The 13996-nt window shown below is 53.3% G+C and overlaps 1 protein-coding gene across 1 annotated transcript in view; it reads left to right on the top strand.

Moving 5' to 3' along the window:
• Positions 1-13996, top strand: part of MKRN2 (makorin ring finger protein 2) — a 39236-nt gene that overhangs the window by 18077 nt on the left and 7163 nt on the right. The window contains exons 2-6 of the mRNA XM_004018545.6: positions 2360-2488; positions 3369-3550; positions 4557-4861; positions 5760-5974; positions 8470-8580. Of these exons, the coding sequence (XP_004018594.1) occupies positions 2360-2488; positions 3369-3550; positions 4557-4861; positions 5760-5974; positions 8470-8580 (942 nt within the window). The remainder of the gene's footprint in view (positions 1-2359; positions 2489-3368; positions 3551-4556; positions 4862-5759; positions 5975-8469; positions 8581-13996) is intronic.

Genomic DNA, 13996 nt, shown 5'->3' with positions numbered 1-13996 from the left:
CTTTGCTGTGGCAAAGCTTTTGAGTTTGAGTTGGTCCCACTTGTCTATTTTTGTTTTCATTTTGATTATTCTGGGAGATGGGTGAGAAAAAGATGTTGCTGTGATTGATTGCAACAGAGTGTTCTGCCTGTGTTTTCCTCTAGGAGTTTTCCAGTATCTGGTCTCATTTAGGTCTTTAATCCTGTTTGACCTTATATGGAGTTACAGAATGACCTGTGGTCATTTTTTTGCGTGTGGTTGTCCAGTTTTCCCAGCACCATTTGTTGAAGAGACTGTCTTTCCAGCATTGTGTGGTCTTAGTCCTTTGTCATAGATCGGTTGACTGTAGGTGCGTGGGCTTCTTTCTGGGTGTTCTGTCCTGGTCCATTGATGTATATTTCTCGTTTTGTGCCAGTACCATACTGTTTTGATGACTGTAGCTTTGTAGTGTAGTCTGAAGTCCGGGCACCTGATTCCTCCAGCTCTGTTTTTCTTTCTCAGGATTGCTTTGACTCTCTCGGGTCTTTTGTGTCTACATACAGATTTTGAGATTTTTGTTCTATTTCTGTGAAAAATGCCATTGGAAATTTGATAAGGATTGCATTGAATCTGTAGATTGCCTTGGGGAGTATAGTCATTTTGACAATATTGCTTCTTCAGTCCACAAACATGGGATATTTTTCCGTCTGTTTGTCTTCTTACAGTCTTTGGAGTACTTTTGTCTCCCTAGGTAGGTTCATTCCTAGGTATGTTATTCTTTGAGGTGTAGATCCGCAGCTTTGTTGGATTCGAGTTTAAGTGTTTTTGCCTAGGATGCGTGGCAGTTTCGTTGTATACTTCATTCACATTGGGTACCATCAGCAGACATAATGGTTTTTGTGTGTGTGTGTGTGTGTATCCTGGGTCCAGCATCATTTGTTGAATTACCTTGACACCTTTATCAAAAGTCAGTCACTGTATACGTGCGATTCTATTTGTTGGCTCTTAAAAGAGCCTCCCTCCGCCTCCTTGAACTGCAGTTTGTGCCTCTTCGTGTCAGCAAGACCGCGGGGCTCCGCTTGGGGTCGCCCTCCCTGCTCCGGGCCCAGCTAGGCCTCGCGGCGGGAGGCCGGGCTTGGCGCCTTTGTTTGCCTCCACGGTCCAGTCTGGTGTTGCCTTTTGTCCACGTGTGAAAGCAGTTGTTTGATGTGTTTTGTTCTGTGTCCTAGCGTTTCACAGTGGAGGGACAAGTTCCATGCTCCTCCTGGCTGGAAGCAGAAATCTCTTTCCTCTTCTTGTACTTCAGTTTGGACAGTTTCCGTTGCTCTGTCTTCAGGGTTTCTGAGATTGTCTTAGGTAGTGCTATTTTGCCGTCATGGTGTAACCGTCATTTCTCATTTGGCTCATATGTTGTGGAAGCTCATTCGGTTCTTTGTTGTGCTGTCCATTTCTCCTCGTGTTATTTTTGTGCTTCTCTTAAAACCTTCAGCACGCTGAGCATGGCCTGTGGTGGCCGTAATTAAAGTCTCGGTCTCCTGAGTCTGCCGCCTGCCGTCCCTGTTACTGACGGACTATTCGCCTGGTTGTGGGTCACATTTTCCTGCTTTTGGGTATATCCAGTGATTTTTGATTGAATGCCAAACGTTGTGTTTTTGAGCATTTAGATTTTATTCTCCTCCCTCACAGAATGTTAAACTTTAACTGCCAGTAAGTTATTTGCTGTCATCTAGCTCGTTTTGGAGCTTTTCTGTCTTTTTCTGAACGTTACTGGGGCAGACCGAAAGTCTCTCCGTTTGAGAGTGCGTTTGCCCTTAATGCCAAAGCGCTTCCCTGCTCCGGCGGGACGGAGCCAGGATGCCTCGCTGTGGCTCCTTCAGGCCCGACTGGGACGGCCCGCGGATGCTCTTCTCTGTGCCTGTCTCGGCGCTGCTCTCCGCACAGTTTAGTAGGGCAGGTCGTGTCAGCTTTGTTTCACAGGTGAAGGTAGCAAGGCCCGCCAAAGCTGGTTTGGCGCTGATGGCTGACACCGCTGGGGCTCAAGCCCAGGTCTCTGACTTCTGCACAGCAGACCCTTTAACTCCGTGAGGACAGAGCAGGCCTTCAGCATGTGCTTTCTCGGTTAGGAGGCTCACATTTTACGCGGGGAACGTTTCTTAAATCAAGAGGATGTTTAGAGGATGAAATATGTGGGATCACTTTTCTTCTGGAAACACTGCCACGGAAATAGCTGTGGTGTGTCTAAAATCACTGTGTCTTCGAGTCAAGGACACGGGGGCATCTCCAGTGCCCACTTAACACATAGTGTGTGGAGAGTGTGTGTGTGTATACTCGGTTCAAGAATACGGTGATGTGGAAAGTAAAGTGTGCCTCTAAAAGCCCTGTGCCTCTGCTTTCTCTCCAGGTATTTTATGCACGGTGTGTGTCGGGAAGGAAGCCAGTGCCTGTTCTCACACGACTTGGCGAACAGCAAGCCATCCACCATCTGCAAATACTACCAGAAGGGCTGCTGCGCCTACGGGGCTCGTTGCAGGCAAGAGCCGCGCCTGTGCTGGCTGCTACGCTGAGCTTGCGGGGCCCTAAATCCTTCATCTGAACCTTGGGTCTTGATGAGGGGAGAACTTCAAAAGGAGTGTGCAAAAATAATTCAGAAGGCTCAAACTTAGTGCCCTAAAAACAACTTTAATTTTCCAAAGTCACTTTCAGGCCCGTTCTTATGAGTCTGTAACTATAAATTTGCATTCACAGTATACCCAAGAGTTTATGTCTTGCCTTTTCTTAATAACACGTCATAAGCTCTTCCCAGTGCTGCCACTGTTGCGTGCTGTGGTTTTATAACCTTCCGTGATGTTGACGTCCCATCATTCAGCTCTTCCACATTAGCTACTTTTAGAGACGTAAGTGGCGTCCAGCTTTTCGGGTGAGCGCGCACGCAGCAGCATTTATGCGCGCGTGGTCTTCATTTGAATCCACCGTCCGTAGGTGCCTTTCCCTGGGCGCGCAGAGAGCAGCTGCTCTGCCTCCTGGACTGGGAGCGCCCTCTATCCCTCCCTATGTTCCCGGGACGCGGGCACTCGGCCCGCCCTGCTCTGCTCCCGCCAGCGGGTGCCCCCAGGAGTCTAGGGAACAGCCAGCATCTCCTGGCGGGTCGGGCTCTGCGTGGTCTGGGCAGCACATCCGTCCCACTCGAGCTCCACAGGGCACTCAGTGGAAGTAATAGACAGCAGTGTACCACCCACTCTGAATTGCCAGGCAGTTCTTTCCAATTGGTAAGAGTTTTATCGATTAAAGTACAGGAGATTGTCTCCCCGTCCACGTGCACAGATGGAGCAGAAGCGGACGGAGCCTTTGCGACCTGGGGCGGGTGAGGCATGTGGGGGGGACTCCTGATCCTCTGCGTGTGTCTTGTCCAGGTATGATCACACAAGGCCCTCTGCTGCGGCTGGTGGGGCCATGGGCACTGTGCCCCATGGGGTGCCCTCCCCGGCTTTCCACAGTCCTCGCCCTGCTTCTGAGCTCACCACATCGATCGTGAAGACTAACTTACACGAGCCTGGGAAACGTGAAAAGAGGACGTTGGTACTGAGAGACCGAAGTGAGTGGGCCCTGTCTCTCCTTTGAGCAGCACCCTCATGTCCTGGGCTTCCCTGTCAGGGGGCCCCTCAGCACCTACCCAGAGCCCCCTGAGAGCAGCCTGCTCTGCTGCGGGGCGCTCGGGCCACATGTCTGGGCTCGTGCCCGTGGTGGGGAAGGGACGCGGCTGGCACTGCGTGGGGTGCCGGCCCCGCTCTGAGAGGCTGCAGGCTGCTCATCACAAAGCTCCGCGTGTTGATGAAGCGCGTTTCACTGTTTCCCATCTCCGCTGGTTCACAGTCTCAGTCCTCAATGCCGAACCAGTTGCACTTTCAGAAACAGAACAGCCCGCCGCGGTTTGGGAAGTGGTCTGTGCCCTGGAACAGGGTTTGCCTGGGTCAGAGACTACAAACAGTAGTTGTTTTATTGGCTGGTTCTCACCAGGTGAAGGAGTTTCTACTTCTGGAAATTGTTCAGCATAAGATAGGCAGAGACCGTACTAAGCAAACAGGTCCATCCCATAGCTGCCCGCTCTGAGGAGGTTAGGAGCGTGTGCCAGGGCGGCGGCGGCTCCTGGCTGAGAGGTGGGTGGTGGCTGAAGGGCAGGAATCTACCCTGGATCTTCCGTCTCCTCACGTAGAGCGACTGGAGAAGAGGGAGTCTCTGAGGTTCTGTTGACATCATTCCGGATTCCGCTCAACTTTCTTTTTTTTTGAGTGTAACTGGTCCATGTGTTGACATTTCCATACTTGCCGTTTTTAAAAAGCAACTTTCACATTCTTTTATATAAATATATCACCGTCTGCTGTGCTATTTCCCTGTGTTGCCAATTATGGCTTTTTGGGTTTTATTACAATTCTAAGTAATATCACTCTGAACATTTTCCCCTCTGGCCTTTGTTTTTTTCCATACATTCCCAAGGGTGAAACTCCCAAAGTCAGGGCTCATCTGTCAGGTTTTGACCGATGGCTTCCCAGAAAGGTGGGGCCGGGGTTCACGAGTGTGTGCGCTGTGCTTTTTCTCTTCAGATCTCTCCGGCATGGCTGAAGACAAGACCTGCCCCGGCATGGGGAGTGGTCCTGGGGGCTGCAGCGACGCGCAGAGCGGCCCCGAGCTGAGGCCACACTCCTACCTGGACGCCATCCGGAGCGGCCTGGACGACCTGGAGGCCAGCAGCTCGTACGGCGGCGGGCAGCAGCTGTGCCCCTACGCGGCTGCTGGGGAGTGCCGCTTTGGGGACGCGTGTGCCTACCTGCACGGGGAGGTGTGCGAGATCTGTAGGTTACGCGTCCTGCACCCCTTCGACCCCGAGCAGAGGAAAGCTCACGAGAAGGTACAGCGCCCAGCTTGACGTGAACGTGTCTGAAGGAGCGGTTGCCGGGGCGAGGGGGGGGGTGCACTAGGTGACGAAACGCTTGGCAGCTCTGTCCGCGTCTTGCTGCCAGTAGCGCCTGCAGCCTGGGCCTGGCCAGCCAGGCTGAGCCCCGGCGAGAGGGAGGCGCCCGCTGCTGGACGGACTGGCAGGGCCGCGGGCTCCAGCGTCTTCTGGCGGCCTCCGCTCAGCACAGGCTGTGGAGGGGGCTGCTCCCCTCCCCCCACATCTCCAGCGGGTGAGGGGGGGCTGCGCCCTCCGCCGTCTCCAGGGGGTGTGGCGGTGAGCGCCGACGAGAGCTGCCCTCCCCCGGGGATGCAGTGTCCCGTGTGCCTGTGGGTTCCGCTCGTGTGTGTCCACCGTGCCAGGGCCTGGGTCTGCGTAGCCTTCACGTTGACGCCAGTGCCCGGTACGTGGTGCTGCACCGGGACATGTCCACCTGCTTCCTGAGTGGAGGGGCGTGTCCTGGGAGGAAGTGATGCTGCCGACCTCCGACCCTGGCCTGTCAGCCCAATGTTTTAGGTTAAGAATTGTTCACCGTGTCTGGTATTGGTGTGGGGCAGGGCAGAGCCCAAGGGGCCAGGACACCAGGGTCCCAGTCCTGGCAACCTCTGTGACCCCACATCAGCCCTGTAACTTCCTTGGGCCTCTGATCTCGGGTTTAAATTGGAGGCGACCCAGGAGCGGTGCTGGAGGGCAGAGGGCCGAGCCGGTGGCGGCCTGAGCACGCGCTGTGTCCCGGACGCAGGCCCTGCCTCGGCAGCCTGGGTCCCCGGCCCTCCTGCCCGAGCTGGGCCGCGTGGGCGCCAGCTGCTCCCAGGCCTCAGGCTCCCCCCCCCCGCGCCCCCCCGTACGTCAGGTCTGCATGTCAGCATTCGAACTCGAGATGGAGAAGGCCTTCGCCCTCCAGGCGAGCCAGGACAAGGCCTGCAGCATCTGCATGGAGGTGATCCTGGAGAAGGCGTCGGCCTCGGAGCGGAGGTTCGGGATCCTCTCCAGCTGCAACCACACGTACTGCCTGTCCTGCATCCGGCAGTGGCGGTGTGCCAAGCAGTTTGAAAACCCCATCATCAAGTAAGTGCGGCTGGGGCCTGAGCTGTAGACGCTAGGAGGAGGCTCGACCCGGGACCTTCCTCCGTCCGCTCTGAAGCCTTCCTCGTCTTCTGGGCTGCAGGGCCTTGAGCAAGTTGCAGACCACCCCCCCCACCCCGAGCCCTGATGCCTTCTCCTTTTAAATGTGGGTGTCAGTTCCTGCAGGCGTCTGCGGTGCTGGGGGGACCTCAGCAGGCACCCCTGTGCGAGAGGGCCCACTGGGCTCTGGTGCTCACATGACTGGCGGTCTGCCCTTAGAACAGCTGCCTGTCTTTATCTTCATCTGTCATATAGGGGCCACTTGAAGCCTGAGGGAAGTGGGGCACGAAGCCCATTCCACGTGGCATCTGACACTGGGTGTCCTCAGTGAGCACAGGGCTTGGCCCCAGCTCTACTGAGCGCGACCCCACACATAGGAACACAGGAGTCTTCAGCTCCTCAACGGGAGGGAGCAAAGCTCGCCCACAGGGAGAAGCCGCCACACGTTGTGCAGCGTGAGAAACTTCCCACTCGTTACGTCATCATTCTCTCAGTGACCCCGTGATCATCACCCTCACTTTGTGTAGGGAAACTCAGGCCTGGTGAGGTCAGGTGACTGGCCTAAAGTCACACACTTGTGTGGTGAGGTAACAGCTTTATTGAGATGAAATGTACAGCTCAGAGGACTTGTATTATGTTCAGAGTAGTGCGGCTGTCATATAGGCTAATTTTAGAACATTTTCATCATCTTAAAAAGAAAACACCCTGCCTTGAGTCACTGCCTGTTCCCTCCTCCCAGCCCCTGGCGACTGCTTTGCTGTCGTTCAGGCACTTAGGCGCGTCCGCCTCTTTGCGACCCCGCAGACTGCAGCACGCCAGGCCTCCCTGGCGTTCAGCATCTCGCAGAACTTGTCAGACTCATGTCCTTTGAGTCGGTGATGCCATCCAACCATCTCGTCTTCTGTTGTCCCCTTCTCCTGCCTTCAGTCTTTCCCAGCATCAGGGTCTTTCCCAGTGAGTCCATTCATCAGGTGATCGAAGTATTGGAGCATCAGCTTCAGCATCAGTGCTTCAGTGAATAGCCAAGGGTGGTTTAGTCAGTAAATCAGTGTTGCTCTGACGTTGCCTGTTCTGGCCACATGAAGCGGACCCTGCCATAGCAGGCCTTTCTGTCTGGCTCCTCAACTCAGCGTGTTGTCAGAGTTCACCCTCGTTGTGGCATGAGCCAACATGCTGTTCCCTTTCAGTGACCGAGTAATGTTCCATCCTGTGCCGAGGCCACGTTTTGTTTATGTGTTCACCGGTTGATGAGCTTCCGGGTTGTTTTTATCTGTTGGCTATTACAGTGGCTTTTTGGCTATTTACATCTTTTGGCTATTTGTGCTTGTGAATAGTCATTGTATTTGTTTGCCTGCCTGCTTTCAGTACTTCTGGGTATACACTTAGGAGCGCAGTTGCTGAGCATATGGGAACTCTGTGTCTAACATTTTGAGAACCTGCCAGACTGCTGTCCAAAGTGGCTGAACCAGGGATGTCCCTGGTGGTCCAGTGGTGAACAACCCACCTTGTGACGCAAGGGACGTGGGTTCAGTCCTTCGTCAGGGAGCTGAGATCCCATATGCCTTGGAGCAGCCAAGCCAGCACCCCGCGGCTCCCGATGCTGTGCGCCACTGGACTCCGTGCGCTGCAGCTAAGACCAGCACAGCCAGATAAAGACGCCCCGAAGCGCTTAGTCTGTTAAAAAAAATGGGTGAACCATTCTATACCCCCAGGGGCTTCCCGGATAGCTCAGTGGGTGAAGAATCGCCTGCAATGTGGGAGACCCCGGTTCAATCCCTGGGTCGGGAAGATCCGCTAGAGAAGGGATAGGCTACCCACCCCAGTGTTCTTGGGCTTGCCTTGTGGCTCAGCTGGTAAAGAGTCTGCCTGCAATCTGGGAGACCTGGGTTCAATCCCTGGGTTTGGAAGATGCTCTGGAGAGGGAAAGGCTGCCCAGTCCAGTATTCTGGCCTCGAGAATTCCATGGACTGTATAGTCCACGGGGTCACAAAGAGTCAGACATGACTGAGCGACTTTCACTTTGGCTTTTCACTTTCAGCAACGTAGGAGGATTCCAGTTTCTCCACATTCTTGCCAACACTAATTTTGAAATTGTCTTGATTTCTGATGTTAGCCATCCTAGCAAGTGTGAAGTGATACCTTAGTATGGTTTTAATTTGCATTTCCCTGATAACTAATGGTATTAAACATCGTGTGCTTGTTGGCCATTGTGGAGAAATGCCTACTCAAATCCTTTCCCCATTTTAAAATTAGGTTGTCTCTTTACTGTTGAACATGTTTTAACTGTAGATTAGGCTTAGAGGATTGTGTTTGTACCTTTTAGAATTCAGGGGTGAGAGGCACTGGGCTGGTCACACACTTGAGCACGAGGTGTAGTGGGGAGTGGGCATGGGGTGTGTGACTGAGTCTCTCCCTTCCTAACCCGCTGCTTGTTGCAGGTCTTGTCCAGAATGCCGCGTGATATCAGAGTTTGTAATTCCAAGTGTGTACTGGGTAGAAGATCAGAACAAAAAGAATGAGCTGATTGAAGCTTTCAAGCAGGGAATGGGGTAAGTGCCGTGAGCTCGAGCATGGTCTGGTGCCGGCCTGGCTCCTTCCGTCGCGCGGCAGGCGGGGCCTCGCCTGTGGGGGCCTGAGGCCTCTCAGCGTCTGCTCTCTCTCGGGTGGCGGGCCGGGCTCTGGGGGCGTGGAGATGAGCGCGGCCAGGGTGAAGTAGGCTTGCCTTTTGGTTCCGAAGCTGAGCAGTATGCCCCTGAAATCCTGCTTGTGATGCTAAGGTAGGCCTGTCCTGCCTGATCGCTCATTCAGCAGATGGCTGGGAGGATCTGCATGACAGACTCTTGCTAGTTGCTGGGGATACGGCTTTAAACAAACGGCAGACATCCCAGCCGGCCCACCGTCCACATTCCACTGAATCAAGTAAACCCATGAGATAAACAGGATATGAGACGGTGGGACTAAGGAGAGAAATAAGCCTGGGAATGGGGACAGGAAGTGAGGGGCTTGCAGTGTCCGTGGTGGAGCCCGGAGAGCCTCAGCAGAGGAAGCAGAGACCTGGGGGAGGGGAGGCAGCAGCCACCCGAGGGAGGGGCTGGTCCCTGCAGAGGAAGGCTGCAGGCCAGCGCCTGGTGCTGGGACCAGCAGGGCGGAGCTGGGTGGGAAGGGAGGGCCGGCCGCCTCGTGCGGGGCTCGGGGCACAGGGTGGGACCCCGCTTTCATTCTGGCCGAGGCGGGCAGCCGCCATGGGGTTTTGACCGGAGGACTGGCGTGACCTGTGACTGAACCGCTGCGAATGTCCTGAAAGAGGAGACGGGGGAAGAGGAGAGACCAGTCAGCCTGTTAGCCGGGCGAGCCACGGCAGGCGGGGGCCGGGCCGGGAGGCGTGGAGGCTTCGGGACCGGTCTGGATTCTCCGTCTGCGGGAGGATCGGGGTGAATTTGCTGGGCCCTGAACGTGGTGAGGGCTGAGAAGCCAGATTTCACTCTCGCCCCAGAGGTGCCGCTCTCCGTTTGCTTGGCTGTGCGCCTGTCTTTTTGGCCAGTTTCCTCTCCATCAGTTTTCGTCAGATCTCTTGAGGATTTAGCACGGGGAGACGAGGAGGCAACACGGCACCGCTGGGTGGCCAGCCACTGACAGGCATGAGAAGAGCTCCAGACGGTCGGTCCTGCCCGCGCCCGTGTGCTGTGTGTGGGCTGGTCTGGAGAGCTGGCTGTGCTTCCTGCGGCCTGGGTCGCGAGGATGGAATCTGAACCGTGTCGCGGGGGCTCAGTGGCTGTTAGCAGAACCCTGGGCTTTGTTTCCCGTGGCTGCTGGAGCATGACCCCGACAGGATGGCTAGAAACAACGGACGCTGGCGTCCCCACGGTTTGCAGGCTGGGAGCCCCAAACCAGGTGTGGGCAGGCATGGCTCCCTGGGGCTGCGGGCCCCTCGCGGCTTCAGGGAGCAGCACCCTCCACCTCCGCCTCTCTCCCTTCCGGCTCCTGTGAGGCTCTCCTGTGAGACCCTCCCATTAACCCAGGAAGAGCCCCTCTCAAGGTCTGTCGCTGCGTCAGCAGACGTGGTTTCTCCAGAGGAGGTCCCGGTCCCCAGAACCACGGGCTCGGATATGCCCACGATGCATCTCACTGTACGTGGTTTCTCAGCCTGTTTCGGATGCTGTAACAAAACAGCACAGACCAGGGGAGTTAAAAACAACAGGCGTGTTTACTGTTGCAGTTCTGGAGGCCGGGGGTCCGAGATCAGCGTGCCGGCACGGTCAGGGTCCAGTGAGGGCCCGTGCCCCCTCGCCGCGTCTTCACGTGCTGGGAGGGTGAAGGAGCTCGTGGGCCCCTGCAGCAGCACTGCTCCTCTTCCTGAGGGCCCACCTCCTGACTCCATCACCTGTCTGCTGACCCTGTCCCGCTGGGCATGTGGGTTGCAGGGAACTCACACACACTCACACCATGACCCGTGATAGCTGAAACGCACACACACCAAAGCCAGCAGAGCAGGCCTGCCTGTTGAAGCGCTGATCTCTGTTGAAGGACACCGCTACTGTTTACAACTGAGAGCTATTTTGAATATTTTTTTTAGCATTCCATTTTAACTGACATCTCTTAGCTTCTCTTTTTCTCTTTTTCTCTTTTTTCCCTTGGGATTACAATGTATTCCTAATTTTTCAGGCAGTTAATACCCCTGCTGCCGTACATGAAATGCAGTTACCTCCCTGTTAGCATCTTTGTGGCACAGATGTAATACACATGCATTATATTTACATACATAAGGCTATGCAAGGTGGTGGTACAGTTTTAAAACTTGGCTGAGGTATACTCGGCAACCGCAGTTTGTTCGGTCACTGAACTGTCTCCAGCTCTTTGTGACACCATGTTCTACAGCGTGCCAGGCATGCTTCCGGCTGTCACCGTCTGAGGTGTGCTCAAGTTCACGTCCACTGAGGCGGTGATGCCATCCAACCACCTCATCCTCCGTTGTCCCCTTCTCCTGCCCTCGGTATTTCCCAGCATCAGGGTCTTTTCCAGTGGGTCAGTTCTTCACATCAGGTGGCCGGATCATTGGAGGTTCAGCTTCAGCATCAGTCCTTCCCGTGAATGTGGAAACAATGATCTCCTTTAGGATTGACTAGTAGGATCTCTCTGCTGTCCCAGGGACCCTCCAGCACAGTTAGAAAGCATCAGCTCTTTGGCGCTCAGCCTTCTTTATGGTCCAACTCCCACATCCATCCGTGCCTACGGGAAAAATCACAGCTTTGAGTATACAGACCTTTGTTGGCAAAGTGATGTCTCTGCCTTTTAATAGGCTGTCTAGGTTTGTTATAGTTTTTCTGTCAAGGAGCAAAGTGTCTTAATTTCCTGATTACAGTCTCAATCTGGAGTGATTTTTGGAGAGAGGAAAGTAAAGTCTGTCACCATTTCCACTTTTTCCCCATCTGTTTGCCCTGAGGTAATGGGATGGGAAAGCCATGATCTTATTTTTTTGATGTTGAGCTTTAAGCTGGTTTTTCACTCTCCTGTTTCACTTTCATCAAGAGACTCTTTAGTTCCTCTTCACTTTCTGCCATTAGGGTGGTATCATCTGCATAATATCAAATTATTGATATTTCTGCCGACAGCCTGGGTTCCAGCTTGTGATTCATCCAGCCTGGCATTTTTCACGATGTACTCTGTGTGTAAGTTAAATAAGCAGGGCGACAATATACAGCCTTGACGTTCTCCTTTCCCAATTTGGAACCAGTCTATTGTTCAATGTCCAGTTCTAGCTGTTCCTTTTTGACCTGCATACAGATTTCTCAAGAGGCAGGTCAGGTGATCTGGTATTCCCATCTCTTTAAGAATTTTCCACAGTTTGTAGTGATCTCCACAGTAAAAAAAAACTTTAGGGTAGTCAGTGAAGCAGAAGTAGATGGTTTTCTGGAATTCTTTTTCTTCCATGATCCAACATGTTCGCAATTTGGTCTCTGGTTCCTCTGCCTTTTCTAAATCCAGCTTGAACATCTGGAAGTTCATGGTTCACGTATTGCTGAAGCCTTGCTTGGAGAATTTTGAGCATTACTTTACTAGCATGTGAGATGAGTGCAATTGTGCGGTAGTTTGAGCATCCTTTGGCATTGCCTTTCTTTGGGATTGGAATGAAAACTGACCTTTTCCAGTCCTGCGGCCACTGCTGAGTTTTCCAAATGTGCTGGCATATTGAATGCAGCACTTTCACAGCTTCATCTTTTAGGGTTTGAAATAGCTCAACTGGAATTCCATCACCTCCACTAGCTTTGTTCATAGTGATGCTTCCTAAGGCCCACTTGACTTCACATTCCAGGACGTCTGGCTCGAGGTGAGTTACCCCACCATCGTGGTTATCTGGGTCATTAAGACCTTTTTTGTACAGTTTTCCTGTGTATTCTTACCCCTTCTTCTTAATATCTTCTGCTTCTGTTAGGTCCTTACCATCTGTCCTTTATTGAGCCCATCTTTGCATGAAATGTTCCCTTGGTGTCTCTAATTTTCTTGAACAAATCTCAATAGTCTTTCCCATTCTGTTGTTTTCCTCTATTTCTTTGCACTGATCACTGAGGAAGCCTTTCTTATCTCTCCTTGCTATTCTTTGGAACTCTGCATTCAGATGGGTATATCTTTCATTTTCTCCTTTGCCTTTAGCTTCTCTTCTTTTCTCAGCTATTTGTAAGTCCTCAGACAACCATTTTACCTTTTCGCATTTCTTTTTCTTGGGGATGGTCTTGATCACTGCCTCCTGTACAGTGTCACAAACCTCCGTCCATAGTCTTCAGGCACTCTGTCTATCAGGTCTGATCCCTTGAATCTGTTTGTCGCTTCCACTGTATAATTGTGAGGGATTTGATTTAGGTCATACCTGAATGGTCTAGTGGTTTTCCCTACTTTCTCCAATTTCAGTCTGAATTTGGCAATAAGGAGTTCATGATCTGAGCCACCCCGGTCTTGCTGCCGCTGACTGTAGAGAGCGCGAGCAGTCCGCTTTCGGCGCTGCCCGTGCTGGTGTCCGTGTGCAGCGTCCGCCGGCTCCACGGCAGCTTCCGGGGCGCGCTGCGGTGCTCTCAGTCACTGTGTCTCACATTAAGTACGTGCTCGTCCTACAGGTGAGAGTCTGTAACCTTTCACCCGCTGTCCCTATCTTTTAGCACTGTGTTCCTGACCACCATGTTTCCACTCCATCTCCATTTGTCTAACTTTTGCCCTGAGAGCCGCATGTGTGTGACGTCCTGCAGCGTTGGTCTTCCCTGTCTTACTTCACGTAGCACGATGCCCTCCAGGACAGTCCAGGCTGTCACAAATGGCAGGGTCTTCTTGTCTCCTGGAACGTGTGTTTTGGGGTTTGCCTGGTGGGTCGGGGGTGGGGGGGCGGTTCCCAGGTGGCACTATTAGTAAAAATCACACCTGCCAATATAGGAGATACGAGAGATGCAGGTTCGATCCCTGGGTGGGGAAGATGGCATGGAGGAGGGCATGGCAACCCACTCCAGTATTCTTGCCTGGCAGGAGTCCTACGATCGAAGACTCTGACATGGCTGAGGCAACTGAGCATGCGTGCACCAAGTGCTGAGTGGTAAAATACCCGCCTGACAGTGTAGCAGATGCCAGTTCAGTCCAGGGATCTGGAATATATGTTGGAGAAGGAAATGGAAACCCACTCAAATCTTCTTGCGTACAAAATTCCATGCACAGAGAAGGCAGGTGGGCCGCGACGCAAGCAGTCACAAAGACGGAAGACAAAACGAGGGAACTGGCTCGAAGACAGGTGGCATTTACATCCCCAGATCTGTGTAAAGGGCCTGAACGCACCATATTTTAAGTTGCTGGTGGACATTTATGCAGGATGGCAGCGTTCCTGCATTTTCTGTTCTGGTTGCTAGGGCAGTGAGAAGCTAGAGAAGGTCCGGGTGCTGGGTGCTAGGGGAGAGTAGGGTGTGCCAGAGGACTTGCGTCTCCTCCCCATCT

Source organism: Ovis aries, chromosome 19 (assembly GCF_016772045.2).
Source record: "Ovis aries strain OAR_USU_Benz2616 breed Rambouillet chromosome 19, ARS-UI_Ramb_v3.0, whole genome shotgun sequence".
In the NCBI taxonomy this organism is placed as follows: Eukaryota; Metazoa; Chordata; class Mammalia; order Artiodactyla; family Bovidae; genus Ovis; species Ovis aries.
This window is presented reverse-complemented; position numbering and strand designations above follow the sequence as displayed.